Here is a 16,476-nt window from a genome sequence, read left to right on the forward strand (position 1 = left end):
ATGCGAAGCATCGCACATTTTGCTTAAATAATTGTAAAGTTATGACAAAAGGCTGTTGATTTTTCCTACAATAAAAGAAAAGTCGGCTCTCTGGAAAAAGTTGCAAAAATAAGTATCGCGTCAATTCGCGTCCGAGTGCATGTAAAAGTTGGTGTTTGTTCCTCTTAGTTAACGCAAATGGAACGGAATCGAACGGGGTGTAAGACAAGCGAGGTAGGATGTCAAAGGCTTGGGGTAGACTCGTCCATAATTAGCTCCCACTAGTCTATTCGAGTCTGCTTTAATGCAACGCTACCGAGATTTCATCATTGTCATAAGTTGCGCTAAATTCGAAAAGTACGATAATTTATTTCAATTTAATTAACATCTTAGACAATTGTAATCGGATAATATAACCAGAGAATACTTCTTTTTTCTATTAAAATTTCAATGAATATATTATCTTAACATTTTATATAAACGATTATTAATTTATTTATCAATAATTTACACACATAAATACATTTAAAAATTTTTTCTAATCACGGTTTTTATGTTGAGATATAACACAAATTTTAAATGCTAATCTAAGTATTATAAAATAACAAATCCTTATTCTTATGTTAAATACATATTTATCTTATAGTCTCTTAAGTCAGTTTATTCAAAAGTATTTTTATACTTTCAGCGTGCAATTTTGGGAAAAATGCGAAAACTTGACTGTAATCTTTGTATAGGGAGATTGGATTTTTCGTAAAAAAATTCTACGAGAATACGCTATTTAAATTTTGAAGAATATCACCACAAGTAACGTTTAAAGAGAGTAACGTTTGCCTTCGCGGTAATTTATTTTACTGCGCGAGATGTCAAGATATACTACACACTTAAATGCTACTCTGTAGTTACGATAGCAGTTTGTTTTTATGTCGGCCGTTTATTATCAATACATTTTTTAAACGTGTACAGCGAAATTCTGTCATGGTGATTGATCATCGATATAGCACTATATTTAATAAATCTAAATCGTTATGCCAACGTCTGTATAGTATTACAATTTGATATTCGAACATTTAAAACAGATATAAATTCAGCTCTACTAAAAAAGTCTATTTAAATTTGGTACAATTTACGAGACTATTTATTTATGTAACTGAAATTATGTCATTAGTATTAATTTATAATAGATTTTTTGTTATCTTATTTAATAATCTTCAGCTAAACTCATGCAAATTTATTAAATATTTATTAAATATAGGATTGATTTTAAAATCAGAAAATTATGTCACTATTTTAAAATAAATATAAATGAGTTCAACCGAATTATTGTTCGAAGTAATTATTATAGAAGGTAGGGAGTCATTGTTTGTTCTTTTGTGTGTGTGTGTGTGTGTGTGTGTGTGTGTGGGTGTGTGTGTGTGTGTGTGTGTGTATGCGCGTGACAAGGAGCAACATTAGGGACAACCGAATTGTCTCTAAATTATTGCAGGGAAGGAATAAACCGACGGGTTTACTTTGGGGACATCAGTGTTCTAGTGTTAGGTTCTGTTCACGTGTTCCCCAATATTGTTTAGTCTCCTGAGTATAGAAAGATAGACGTCCCACATGAGTCTACGAACATTCTCAATCACGAGATTGTATAACATAATAGTATTAAACAAACGACTATTATGTCTATGATGAAACGGATTTGCGTAAATAATGAAAGAGAACCTTCATACATATATGGAAAATAAAAATAATAGCAAATATAAAACAACAAAAAAGTGGTATAAAATACTTATATATCTATAATTTTAATTTGAGTTTTCATAACTAAATATATATGTAATTTCACAGTCCCGTAAATAAAGCGGAAAGACTCAAGCGTTCTGTTTTAGAATGCTGAAAACAATATGATTATTTTTTTATTTTTACCATCAAATCTGCCGATTACCTCGGCTCGCTGCATTCCAGGATTGAAAAGTTAACGTGATTGTTCGTTATAGCGCCGACGAGGGCTTCGACGGCACTTACCCGACGAACGTTGTCGTAAAGAACAATGGGACCTGTATGTACGTGCCGCCCGGTATATTCAAGAGTACTTGCAAGATCGACATTACCTGGTTTCCCTTTGATGATCAGCGCTGCGAGATGAAATTCGGTTCCTGGACGTATGACGGCTCTCAGGTGAGTATAGGGGATATGCATTACGGAATTGGGTTAACCAATCGTCGTCGTTTTCCAATCCATCCTGTCCCGATGTTCCCTTCTTCGACAGACGTCGAACTTACGAATTTTCCAATCTGTCGGAAGCACGTCGGTACTTCCCGTCGGTATGGTCTCAAGACCCGGAAATAATTCAAAGCGACGGCGTCGAGTAGTTTGATTAGCGTCCAAGAACGAGAAAAAGAGGAAAACAGTAAGAGAGAGAAGAGTGAAAGAGGAAGAGGGAAAGAGATAGAAAATCTTCACTGTTTGCCAATGTACGATTTGTTCGCGAGAACAATTTGTGAAATTCCTAAGAATGGAGCTTTGAGTAAAGTACTCCGATCGCGTAATGGAGGCGCATTTCCCACTATCTCTGATGCAAGGTGGGATAGCATTCCCGGGATTGCGATTCTCGTTTATCTGTGAATAATGTTGAATAATTATTTATTTGAAGCAAGCGAGAAAAGTCTGTACAAAGTAATTTTATAAAAAGCATAAATATAGTGTTAGTAATAAAATTATTCTCTTTATTGTAAGATATTTAGTTGTATTAATTATATTTCTGTATTTTAATTTCAAAAATGTTAATTGAGTAAATGCATTTTTATACGTGTCGTTTGATAATAAATTTGCTACTCTCAAGAATTAAAATAATTAGTCTTCAACAAAAGTGTACATATAAAAAGTAAACATAAAAAAATTTAATACTTAAATATATAGAAATTATTTTAAACTGTGTAACCCATTAAAATAAAAATAAAAATTTACAAATAACATATGATAGGATGCCACATATTGCCGATTTTACTTAGTTTGTCTTTGAATATCTTGATATTTATATCTTTTGCTAGATCAAAATTCTACTTGAAAAATTTGTTATTTGTAAACTTCTATTTTTTTAATGGGTTACATACACAGTTTAAAATAATTTCTGTATATTTAAATATTAAAGTTTTTTGTTAATGTTTGCACAGAGCACTTTTGTTGGAGACTAATTATTTTAACCTTTAAGAGTAGCAAATCTATTATCAAATGACTTGTTATAAAAACGCATTTACTTAATTTAACTTTTTTTTTTAAGTACAGAATATAATTAATACAACTGCGAATAGGAATAATAAAAAATTAAAGCTATAATGCATTCATAAAAATTTCTAACTTTTCTTATTTTATATTTTATTAATTTCTTTTATCAAGAGATTTTACGAAAAATACGCGCGTAATGTTAAAACATTTTATGGAAAATACTTGAGATCTGCGGTTTGTACATCAGATTTATGTAAGTACTATACACTTCCAAAATACCACAATAAGCGTAAAATGCACTCGGTGTTTGGTCGAAACACCACTGGGATAATAAATGCCATTTCAGAGCGAATCAGGAAATTTACGAATCATAAGACGCATTTAGAAGTCAATGAACGTGAGAATGCGCGATATTCAGGATTCTCACCTATACAAGCGATTTCTCTACAGCCTTTTATTCGTATAATTCAACTCACTCCATAAGGAAGAAATATTTTTTGGTGTTTTTGTATCGCAAAAGCAAAATTATATAATACAATATATTAAGATTTACATTTTTTTAAAGAAATTTTTCTTAAATAAAAGAATATATGTGACTTTTTAATTATCTCTTTTTATAAATTGGGTTAAGACTGATAAATAAATAAAATAAATTGTAGTTTAGATTTATTAATTAATGATAAAAAGTAATTGTGAAAATATCAATTTATAAAATTATTTTATAGAAGAAGTAGAGATAAAAAAGTATGTCATAATGTGTTGATTTCTTGATATTTCTCATAAAGTAATATTAATTCAAAATTAGAACGGTAAAATGTCCTATTTAAAAACTATGTTTTGTATTACAATAGATGTGTAACTGTATGGCATGCTAATGTTGTTCGATTACGATAACGATAACTTTGCTAACTGCAAAAGTTTCATAGTCGTGTTCAATTTATGTATACCGATTTATCGTGTAAACGTGTATTTCTACCACACGACTAATGTACATATCTAGCAAGTCCTCAATTGTTGAACGTGCAACTTTGGAATAATTAAAATTGAGGATGCGAATTACACGGTACCAGACAATTCGAGAACGCTCAGGAGTTCATTAACGAGGACAATAAGCAGAATAAAATGGAAATAAACGAAGAGAAAAGAAAGTAAGACAACGGAATATGTCAAGATTTTTTTCGAGCTCAGTTCGATCCGATGAATACAAACGAGATGCAAAACAGACTTTTTGATTTGAGATCGTCCATTTCCATTTATTATAACAATTCGCCCCCAGACATAAATTCGTCATAGATTGCTCCCGAATGTCACACAAAAAAAGTTTGCATCGGTATTCAAACGGGCAGAAATTGCGGAAGGTTTGCGAAAGCTTCATATAGAGCTACGTAAACATACATATATGAATTCGCATGAACATCAACAAGACTACATGAAGTCTATAAATCAACAGAATAGAATAAAAAATATTATTTACGTGTAATGTTTTGTTGCTTTATTATTAAATTCTTAACAATTTATGCTATTTGTGTCAATTATTTTATATAAATAAGTAATGATATTTCTAAAAGTTTTTAGAAAGTACGGTACATATTAATAATATAAAATTTGAGAAGAAAAACTAAATTGCAGTAAATTAATTCTCAAATATCAGAAGTCCTGTGAAAAGTCTAGCGTAAAGAGAGTTTTAGTTTTAATATATAGTAAAATATTCTTTTTGAAGAAAAGCTAACAACTTTTGCGTCCTTGTTGAACAGACTTTTCCGTAGCTTTTGAAACAGTCGTCTTACATAGCGCGGCTGTAATAACTTTTCTCTAATCGACTGTCATAAATTGTCGACAGTTGGATCTGCAGCTGCAGGACGAGAACGGAGGTGACATCAGCAGTTTCATCACTAACGGCGAGTGGCATCTGTTGGGTGAGTTTTTACAGTCCTTATCGGGAACCGTTCACGTCGCCACGCCCGGATAGTTTGCCCCGGCGCCGAAAGTGATTCCCGGCCGATTAGCAATTCTAAAGTCTTGCACGGCCACGGGCGGATGATCAATCGTTTCGCAAATCGGAACCGGTATTGATCCTCACTTTGTCCCTGTCAAAATTGCCTGCATCTGGGTCAGGCGGGACGTAGCGGCTCGCTCCGCGTGCGTCCGAAGTTTAGTGTTTTCGTTGGCGAACACGTCGGGCAATCGGTAAAGTGTCGCGAGAGAAATTGCTGCTTGCTTGATTCGAAGGAGCGAATAATAGTTCGCGAATAGTTGCTGAATAATCGTTGGAGAATCGAAGGGCAGATTTAAATTACAATCTTTCACTTCCAGATGTTTATACTGTTATACTTGTGTGGCAACTTGTTTTACTCTTGATACATACAAAATAATTGATGGATCTTTAGCAGCTGCACGAAAGCTTTTAGATTTGCAGTTATTGGACTTATGAATATGTAGAAAGGATTTTCAAATGTAAATTTTATACGAATGATATGTTTTTGCATTTTATTTCAATATTTTATATGAAATGAGTTTTCGTATATTGAAACCCACTATATGTATAAGTATATATTTAAAGAAATAGTTCACAAGATGAAATTGATCTACATTTTGAAGATTAAAATTTGAATTCAAAATACGTTTTTAATAAATGCATGAATAATTTATTGCAAAATTTAAATGTAAAATAATATATATTTTATAAAGATTAATAAAATAAAATAATGATAAAGGATCAGTTAATAACATTTTTGATAATAAGAACTTCCAATTAGCATTATTAAAAGAAAAAGTTGTAATCGTAATCCATTGTTTAATTACATATAATGTAATAGTTTGAAAATATATAAACTTATACACGGAACTCACGCAATATCCGTATTGGAATTGTAGAGCAAAGATAGACCCATCTGGTTTGTGTTTCTCTCTCATAATTGCGAGAGAGATTGCATTACAATTATGATGTATTGTCCAATTATGTGTAATTCGCCATTGATAAATTTATTGTAAACGTAAGAAATGGTGTGGCACCTTTATTGTTCCTCCAACGCAGAAATAAAAGCATTTGCTCTCTCTTGGCGTATCTCGTGTATCTCTCGAAAAATTGTACGATGCATTACGCGTGGGAATAGCGTAGGTCGACGTATACGTGCAATGTATGAACCGCGGTTATGAGACTTGTGGTAGAAATGTATCTTAAGTAACTGCAGCTGCAGCAAAGCGCACCAGTTTGTACCCGGAGGAATAACGTAAGATAGAATCTTCCGTTTTTCTTTGCCCTGTTGCACGGGATAATTCAAGGAGCAGAAAAGAGAAATTTTTCGCTTCCAACAACCTTTTGTTACGTTCGAGAAAGCACTTCGTTTTATTGACAGTACGTCGATTGCCCATATACGTGTACGATGTCATATTTAAGCATTATTCGATGGAATATTTACCTGAGAATTTTAATTTGACAATAATTTCTAGTTTATTGTTTTTTTGTTAGAACTGTCAATTAAGTTATACAAATTATATATATTTTAAATTATATACAGAATGCAAACATTTTATAATTTTTATAATTATATATAAGTATTTATAATCTTCATACTTTTTATATTTAGAGAAAATCCATGGAAATTATGCACTGCGTCCATGTTTCTGACTTTTTTGCTCGCATTCTAAAGACTAGAATTAAACGTTATACTCATGTAATATTGTGACGCATGCACTTGGCGCGAGACGCTACCATGATATAAATTTTTCCTTTTATCTTGCTCAGGGGTACCCGGTAAGAGAAATGAGATCTACTACAACTGCTGCCCAGAACCGTATGTAGACATCACTTTTGTCGTCATCATCAGAAGACGCACACTCTACTACTTCTTCAACTTGATCGTGCCGTGCGTCCTGATTGCCAGCATGGCCGTCCTCGGGTTCACCCTGCCGCCCGATTCCGGCGAGAAACTCTCCCTCGGTAAGTTTAAACTCGATGCAAAACTCCGATTGCCCCCGACAGCCCGTAAACGCTCTCGCGATTAGGCACGTCCCTGTTTGCTAAGAGCATCAGACGTTTGCACGATTAGACCCGACCTAGTTCCGGCTGGCAGGCGTTCCTGCATCCGGGCACCGTGAAGAAACTATTCTGTATCGTGTCGTCACGAGTTTCTTTCGCAATCGTGGACCGCGGAACTTTATCGACATTTAATGTGTGGAAATTTATACTAACAAAAGTTCGTTACACTACACGAAACCTTGATTTATCGAATCAAATTCCGATTGTAATTTTACATCGCTACGCAATTGTATAGAGAATAGTCGTCTGTCACAAGATGTGTGCATGTTGCACAGAAACTACAAATATATGACACGTTTGTAGAAATATTTTGAGGAAAAGTTGCTTATAATAAAAAAAGTATATAGATTTAAATAAAGAGAATATATAGTCTTATTATCTTTATTTTATTATAAAAAATTAAGAATCGATTTCTGTAATTATTTTTAATCCTAGCATTCTCAACTAGACTTTTTTTTTTCAAAATATCGATCGTGAATATAATATACAGTTAAAGTGGAATAAAAAATTATCACAATCTAAAAATGATTGATTGATGATAATTAATATTATATTTTAGCTGATAATTTTCCTAGGAGAAAAATGTTTGATGAAATCTCTCAATATAATTGAACTCTTTCAGATCTCCTCTTGCATATAGTTGTAATATTATAATTAGAGATAAATTAAAAATTGATAATAATTACTTTTTAACTTCTTTTTTTTCTATTTAATTTTGATATTGTAAATTGAATTATTTTCTTAAAATATAGATTATAAATGTAATTTAAAATTAAAGTGGATAAAAAATTATTATGATAAAAAAATAGCAAATGATTGATTGATGATAATTAATTATTGTAGTTTAACTAATAATTTTTCTAACAAAAAATGTCCGATGAAATCTCAACAGTATGCAATGTAATCAAGTGCTTTTAGATTTTTTTCTTGCATGCATAATTGTAAGTAAAATTACAATTGTAAATAAAAATTGTTGATTAAAAATTAATTATAATTACTTTTTAATACGTTCTATTTAATCTTGGCATTTTTACTTGGATTATTGTCTTAAAATATAGATCATAAATGTAATTTAGAGTTAAGGTGAATAAAAAGTTATCGTGATCAAAAAATAGCAAATGAATGATTGATGATAATTAATGTTATAATTTAACTAATAATTTTTCTAACAAAAAATGTCCGATGAAATTTCAACAGTATGCAACGTAATCAAGCGCTTTTAGACTTTTTCTTACATGCGTAGTTGTAACATTGCAATTGTAGATATAGAAAGATTGCGTTGATGCTATCCATGACATGTTGTTTTATTGTTTCCTCATAAGCGTAGTCGTTCTGGAATTTGCCGAGAAGCCGGATGCTCGGGTGAAATCCTGCCTCTTACGGCTTAAATCGTTCGGCTGCATAATTCCGATTCCTTGCCTGCTTCACCTCGCGCTGCCGTGTAAACGCTCCTGTGATTAGAGCCGAGGTGCAGAAGTTCCCTAAGCGCATTGAGCGTTTATGCGATTAGATTTCGCTTCGATCCCGATTGAAATGGCGCCCCGGCGCGCAAACTTCGGCAAGCCTTCTATTCAGATCGTAGAGTTTCTTCGAGCGTACAAGCGCGTTGCTGAATCTCCATCGAATTCGGAAACGATCGCGACAATCGTCGTCACCGATGCGGAGATACGACGACAATGGAATGACAATGCCGAACAATTGCAGATGTCTCCGTTGCAAATTTCCTTAAAGCTTATAGTTGTTCCTAAATCGAGATATAATAAAATTGGCTCTACACAGACGCAGTTACTGGCTCAACATTAACAGTGATTTATAGACAACAAGAATACCATGCATTTAAAAATTTTATGTTTGCATAGTTTTTTCTACTAAAAATAGAAATAGATTAATTAATATAATAAAACAAGTTAAAGATGCAGAGCATCTTCTAATATTAGATCGTTTAATTAATCGTACTTTCTCTTTATTTTTCTATAAGACGTAATCTCTTAAACTTTTATTACTTAGATTATAATTATCTATAAATCACCTTAATTGATCACAATATTGAAGTAATGCAAATTTTCCAATACAAAGAATGTAAGAATTTAAAACGTCCTATTTTATGAGAAAACGAAATGAGACAGAAAGAAGGCAATACAACTCATTCACAATTGACTTTCGCGTTTCTATGGGACTTAAGGGCAACTCTTAACGTGTTATTGTGAATCTCAAAAAAGCTCGAGTAAGATCTGATATTCAGATGAGGCATCTGCCGTGAATGCCGTAGCGTTTTGAAAGTCTAAATAATTTGAAAGTACCTCTTAACGCGACACGGTGATTCGCGAGTGAGCGGTACTAAGTTCAAAGCCTGAGTGTCGGATACTTAAAGTACTTGGAGTGCAAACGGTCTCTGAAATTTCTTACTCAAGATCAAATCAAAACTAGGAATCAACAAAATTCTCATTTACTTTTAAGCAGATATTTTTCTTTATAACATAAAACTTTATTATTTGCTTAAAGAGTGTAAACAGAATTGTAAATAATTTATGTCATCTGATAGGCGAGGTCGAAGATCATCATATCGTCTTAGGCTGAAAATTCTTGAAGAGCCTTTAGCATGGAATTGTTATGCGTTGAAGGCCCTTCGAGCGTTCAAGGACCGAGGGTTGATCTCGCTTGGCCTCCTCAATGCACTCGACTTTAACAATAATTAATCGAAGCTAACGAACCTCTTTTGCAGGGGTAACCATTCTCCTGTCCCTTACTGTGTTCCTGAATATGGTTGCCGAGACAATGCCGGCGACATCCGACGCCGTGCCGCTTTTAGGTGAGCTTTGTTTTAATTAATTTTCAATGTAATTAATATTTTAATGTGAGAAAGCAGTATAATTGATGACTTCTATTGAGAATCATTCAAGAAAAAATGGAGAAAAAAAAATGAACAAAGATTTATGTTCGCATTCTTCTAAGACAATATTCCTTGGTGGTATAATACCTGCTGATGCAATTAATATTCTTTGATTAAACAATTAAAAGAATTTATAAGAATATTATACATCTTTAATATTTTAATACAAGTACTTATTTTAATACAAATTAGTGCAATTTATTTTATTACATATTTTAAGAAAAATGTTAATTTTATTAACTGCATTTAATATATAATTATATTGAAAAATAAAATGTATACTTTTATAAGTTCAGATAAAAGGAAAGTAATTGAACAATATTAATGCTAATGAATGTAGCTCCGAATTTTAAACATTTTTAAACATTAATGCGATTGTTTGTTAATTCGGTTTAATTTTAAATTGTATTTTTATTGTTACTTTTCAGGGACGTATTTCAATTGTATCATGTTTATGGTGGCCAGTAGTGTGGTCAGCACGATCCTCATCTTGAATTATCATCATCGGAATGCTGACTCCCATGAAATGGGTCGATGGGTAATTTTCTTCAATTAATATCAAAGCATTTAATATAATACTATGATAATTACAATTATTTCGCTTCATTAGTATTGCTACAATAGTATTGCGTTAGTTATTTTTTGAACATAGTTGCACCATAAATATAACTTTTTTCAACATATTTGTAAAACGTATTTCGTTAATATTTTTATTAAAATTTAACTGACATTTATCGAGATACATGAGTTTTCAGCAATAACGTTAATGACACATTCGTGTTGAGATAATAAGATAAAAGCAATGACTGATTTTGCCGGCAGTTATAAAGTTAATCAAACAAACATAACAAAATACATTAATATCCGATAATGTAAAAATCATTTTAAATCAACAAAAGAAATGTATCTAATTTTAGTCAAAATTTCTTTTATTTATTTGGCTAATTTTATCAATTTTAATCTATGTTTTATCTATTTTATCTTATTTTTAGAATTATAATCGGTTTTTATTAATATTCTGTGAATCCCTTCACAGAAGTCCATATCTAGTTAAACAATTTGTAAACGTTCTTTTTATTTGCACAATAATGACGAAAATAACTTTGTTGAAGCTTAATTCAATTCGTCACTGGTGCTGTATGATTTCCGTACGTATCGGTAGATAATTATGGTTTTAATTAAAATGCAACGCACCACCGCCGAAGCTGATACATTGTTCTCTTTTCATCATGGATAAATCAGAAATTTTATGGGCGAATAATTAAGGGCCACTTTGCCGAATGCGTACCGCGATAATAAATCATGTATAATCGAATTTTTCGCCGGACGTCACGTTAATTAGAATGTAAATTTTGGAGATTGATTTCCCGCGCGATCAGAGATTTCTGCGAATGAAACATACGCATCTAAGTAAAATTAAACAAAAGTGAATTATTCACAATAACAAAGTGTCAAGAAGTTTAATAAAAACCGAAATGAAAAGAATGTACACTTACGAGAATTTTTTAAGAATCTTAATTAGAATTATTAATTTAATTCGATTAATATGACAATTATTGTGACAATTACATTTTAATACTATTAATTTGATCTAAACAAACGATAGAGCGGAAATTTAAAAAGAACTATTATTATTAAAAATAAAACAGAAAAATTGCAAACTTTTGTTTTGTATAATTGGATTTGATTATATTATTGTACAAACATAAGCATATACATATAATAATAAGGTTGTGTTCCAAAATTTACTGCGTTCGAAAATCTATAGTTTACGCTATCCTTGAAAGGTCTAGATTTTACATAATTACTGGATCTTCCAAAGCTTGCAACGCGGAAATGGCTCATAGGATCAAGTTGTACCCATTGAAATATTTGTTTAGAATGAAGAGAACTACAACATATCTAAAAATTAGTCAAATCCGCAGGAAGACATTTTCCTATAAGATTGGTACGGGGGGTCATTTTCAATATTGGCAGTAAATTTTGGAACATAGCTTAAGTAACATAACACAAATATTGAAATATAAATTAGACTTAAATATTCTAATATAAATTAGAAATAAATATTATATCGTTAAATTTTCTGAATTGCATTACAGGTTAAATTAATTTTCCTGTATTGGCTACCTCGCATACTCGGTATGTCAAGACCAGGACAGGAAGAACAAGACAAGGAAATACAAAAGTCTCAGAAGCCATCTCCTGTCACGGGTAAGATAATTTTAAGTGCACTCATCAGCTAAAAGGTTGCAACACTTCTTTCCAGTGGGTTTCGGATTCTAACCTGTTTACCGAGCAATTGGTTCTTACTTATAAATCTGATCATTTACGTTTAACCGCTCTACGAGCAGAGCTGAAACTCAGAAAAAGCGTTGCAACCTTTTAGCTGATGAATAAATAATAATAAATCGTAAATGAGGAAATAATTGCTTAGTAAATAAATTTCAAATAGATATTGATTATAAATCAGATAGGTTGCCATTAACAATCTTATTCATGTGAGAGGTCTGTATCAGCATAATGCATTTATCTGCTGTGTTAATAATTATATATAATTATTTGTAACTTCGTGTAACTTTCTTAATTTAAATTAATAATTCTTTTGAAGCTTCACGGATATTTATTTTAAAGATGTAATGGAGAATTCGATTGGAAGCACTAGTGTGCACTGGTGCATATTAAAGCCATTGTACACTGATTTAATTTGAATATAAAAATGAAATGCAAATATTTCGAATTATGAAATATATATTTTATCTATTGTACTGTAAATAGTACAATAAAATATATTGAGCATTTCGCGATTTAATCGATTTTTATGTTTATTTATAAACATATCTTTACTTTATTTTGTGTACGACAGCTTTAATGTGCACCAGTGCGCACTGAGTGCGTCCAATCGAATTCGCTATAAGGCAACCCTCCAAGGGGTTATCGCCGTGTCGTAATCCATTGCTGATGCCAATAATTTAATAAATTGTTTCTTGGATACCCCAGGTGCAAGCAAGTCGTACGGTGATCTAGAGCTGCACCAGAGGAGTAGTAAGTCCCTCTTGGCAAACGTCCTGGACCTGGATGACAATGCGCTGGCGTCTCACAACAATTTGCTGAACAATGTGTACAGCACACCCGGACCTCATCACGCGCACGCGATGGGTCACGGCCACAGTCACATACACACGACGCCCCATCATCATCATAGCCACGCACCCACGACGCCGCACCATCAGCATGCGACGCCGCTGCCGCATGCATCGTATCCCCATCAGATTTCGCATACGCCGCATCATCATCCACATCCGCAAGACGCGCCAACGCCGCAGGTCGAGACGATACTCCAGAACGCGTGCTTTTGCGCTCGTTACGAGCTTGTGCTAATCTTGAAGGAGATTAAGGTAATAACTCGAGCTGACAACAGAAAGAGTACTCTTTAAATCTCATGAAACGAAATCTCACTCCAAGAGATTGAAAATTTAACTTGTCTTGAAAAAAAGAGGCCACTCTTTTAATAAAAATATGGCCACTCTTGTTCGAGAGTGGCAGATTTTCACTCTTTTTAAAGTGAAATTTACTCTTTAGGAACGATAGATTCACTCCGGAGGAGTGAAATCTCAATCTCTTTTCTGGCATGTAATACCAGGATAGATGGAATTCCAAATAAAGGAAGAATCAAATTCAAGAATGGTCGTATTTTTATTCTTTTTTTACTCTTTGAGATTTAAAGAGTAATCTAAGACTTTTCTAATTTTGATGTTATTAGACATTTGTTAAATATTTAATTTCAAAGGTCTAAGTTTTCTAAATTCCGGAAGTTCTAAAACTATAGGCAGAGACCAGGGACGGAGACTTTTCTGGAGTACTTTATTTAAACGAGGAGGGGAGGGGGTGGTGATTTCAAAGTAATACAAATATTTTATTTTTTATTGTATGTGCGAAATATATTTCTACATATACACATCTCAGTCAAATATTGTTTTTTGTCAAATTACTCAATATTTTTTAAAATTTGTCAAAGATTAACACATTTTCTAAATACCCCGAATTCTGAGTGTGGAATTCAACATCCACAGGAGCTCTGGGAAGCTCCACACTCTCTATAAAAAGTCTCCTCCATAACTATAGGCTATATATATGCGCTTCTTTTGAGACTTGATGCTTCCAAGGTTCTGAGATCTTAAAGTTTCAAGATAGACATAAAACTCAATGGTTCGTAAGTCCCAAGATTGTATCTCAGAAAGCCACAATGTTTTCAAACCCCAAGATTGCAATGTTCCAAGATCTGTTTGAAGAGTCTCAAAGTTCTTAGTTGAAAATCTCTCGTTTAAAACTTTGAGATGACGAAAAAAGAATTCGGTATCGGCCGAAATCTTTTTCTAAAAGCCCATCAATACGGTTTTGACGAAATAACAATTCTGTTTTAGATGATAACGAATCAACTGAAGAACGAGGATGAAAATACGAAGATCTCGAACGACTGGAAGTTCGCGGCGATGGTGATCGATAGGATGTGCCTAATCATTTTTACTCTGTTCACCATCATCGCTACCATCACCGTCCTGCTGTCAGCGCCGCATATTATCGTCACGTGATTCAGAAAAGCCAGTCTGCCGCCGGTGGTTCCGGGGCCGACGAGGATTGCGTGCCGGGCGCCGGCATCAACGGACGCCGCACGCGACGCTCTAACCGAGCGTCCGCCCTTAACCGATTTCCGCCAGATCGGGTTAAAGGGTGCTCATCTTCGGGTTCGCACGCCGCTTCGTTTCGGAGACCTGCGCGTTAGGAAGAAAGCAATAGGGGGAGTAACTTCGTTTCTTTATGATACATATAATAATACCAGTAAAAATAAAAATAATAACATGCTCGATAATGAGAATAACGATAATAGTATTAATAATAATTACGTAATAGTAATAACGGTAAAATTTTATCGTATAATTATCCCACGAGGACGCCTTAGCGAAACACGTTGACACACCGTTTATAAATGGCGCGAGCACACGCGTGAAAGCAAAGGACACGCGGGAATATACAGTATATACGCGAGAGAACACGTACACTGGTTTGTTACACGCATCCCTGAGAGCAGTCGATGTGACGAACACTTTGTACAGCTGAGATGGAACATTTTGTCGCGAACGAGTTAAATAATTAGTTCTGTAAAAGATTCAACTACGAATTTTTATAGAGATAAGTAACATTCGAATCCAAAAACGAGTATTCGACTCTGTCCTCCACGACTACTACTTGGGGATGTATCACACATACAACACGCACACACACGCACGTAACATCATGCGAGAGCGTTGATACACACGGAACCGTGATGTTTGTCAATGAGTTAAAAATACTTTTCTGCGGCCCAAGGTAATTAGTACGATATAGAAATCTTCGAATGTACCCGCGGATCAGTATATTGCTAGGTTTAAGAGACTCTTACAGCAGATTTCCAGACAAATTTCGTAACGTTTCTACGAATTCGCATATAAAGACTCCAAATTCGAGAATCCCCAAAAACATAAATTTGGAAAAATATAAATTTCAAGGGACATAAAGTTAACACATAAATGAAAAATATGAATAATATAGTAGTACGCTCAGATAAAAGACACTGATATAAAATCAAAGTTTTCAAGTGTGACTGATGTTCTCGAGAATACGAAAACTGTAATATCCTAAAGAAATTCCAGATTTACTATATGTCTGTTGATGGTCCTTGTCTATACTAAGATGCGAAAAGAAACGCTCGAGAATGTCGACGACGGTTGTATTTTGTCCGTACAAAACAAAATAATGAAGGAAGGAGGAGACAAGAAACGACAAATAGGGATAAAAAGGACAAAGCAGGACAAGGGTTGGGTTTCAAAGGTAAACGCACAGGTTACACTTTCAGAATACACACGATGAACTGCCAAGGTGATTCAAATAATGCCAGGTGAATTTTTCTTATCCGTATCATTAGTATGTAAAAATCGACGACTTAATAAATGGAGGATTTGTATTACGATTTAAGTGGCGGTGACATAAAATACTCTCTCGAGTAGGTTGCGAGAGAGAACCGAAGGACACTACGGAAGGATGCAAAAATCGGACGTGAGAGACAAATGCAAAAAGGATGATTGCGATTGTTCGATAACTTCCGCTGCGAGAAATTCAGTTTCGAGCGATGTACTTTCTTTCATATCTGCAAATTTGAACAGTTTCGTTATTAAACTGCATTCTCATCGCACATTTAATGATGAATGCAATTTTCTGATTCTTATTTTGCTATCGAGAATTAGACGATTAACTTTTCAAGTTGACTGTCCGAGTTTCATATAAATTATGGAACCCTCATAATAAATTATGACAGCCGAAA

At 33.4% G+C, this 16,476-nt stretch overlaps 1 protein-coding gene across 1 annotated transcript in view; it reads left to right on the forward strand.

The window, feature by feature from the left end:
• The window catches only part of LOC108754070 (neuronal acetylcholine receptor subunit alpha-7-like), a 222,383-nt gene extending 207,431 nt beyond the window's left edge, over positions 1–14,952 (forward strand). The window contains exons 5-12 of the mRNA XM_018496113.1: positions 1,965–2,145; positions 5,033–5,108; positions 6,938–7,132; positions 9,954–10,040; positions 10,550–10,659; positions 12,221–12,332; positions 13,119–13,516; positions 14,543–14,952. Of these exons, the coding sequence (XP_018351615.1) occupies positions 1,965–2,145; positions 5,033–5,108; positions 6,938–7,132; positions 9,954–10,040; positions 10,550–10,659; positions 12,221–12,332; positions 13,119–13,516; positions 14,543–14,710 (1,327 nt within the window). The 3' untranslated portion in view covers positions 14,711–14,952. The remainder of the gene's footprint in view (positions 1–1,964; positions 2,146–5,032; positions 5,109–6,937; positions 7,133–9,953; positions 10,041–10,549; positions 10,660–12,220; positions 12,333–13,118; positions 13,517–14,542) is intronic.
• The last annotated feature ends 1,524 nt before the right edge of the window (positions 14,953–16,476 follow it).

Source organism: Trachymyrmex septentrionalis, unplaced genomic scaffold (assembly GCF_001594115.1).
Source record: "Trachymyrmex septentrionalis isolate Tsep2-gDNA-1 unplaced genomic scaffold, Tsep1.0 scaffold75, whole genome shotgun sequence".
In the NCBI taxonomy this organism is placed as follows: domain Eukaryota; kingdom Metazoa; phylum Arthropoda; class Insecta; order Hymenoptera; family Formicidae; genus Trachymyrmex; species Trachymyrmex septentrionalis.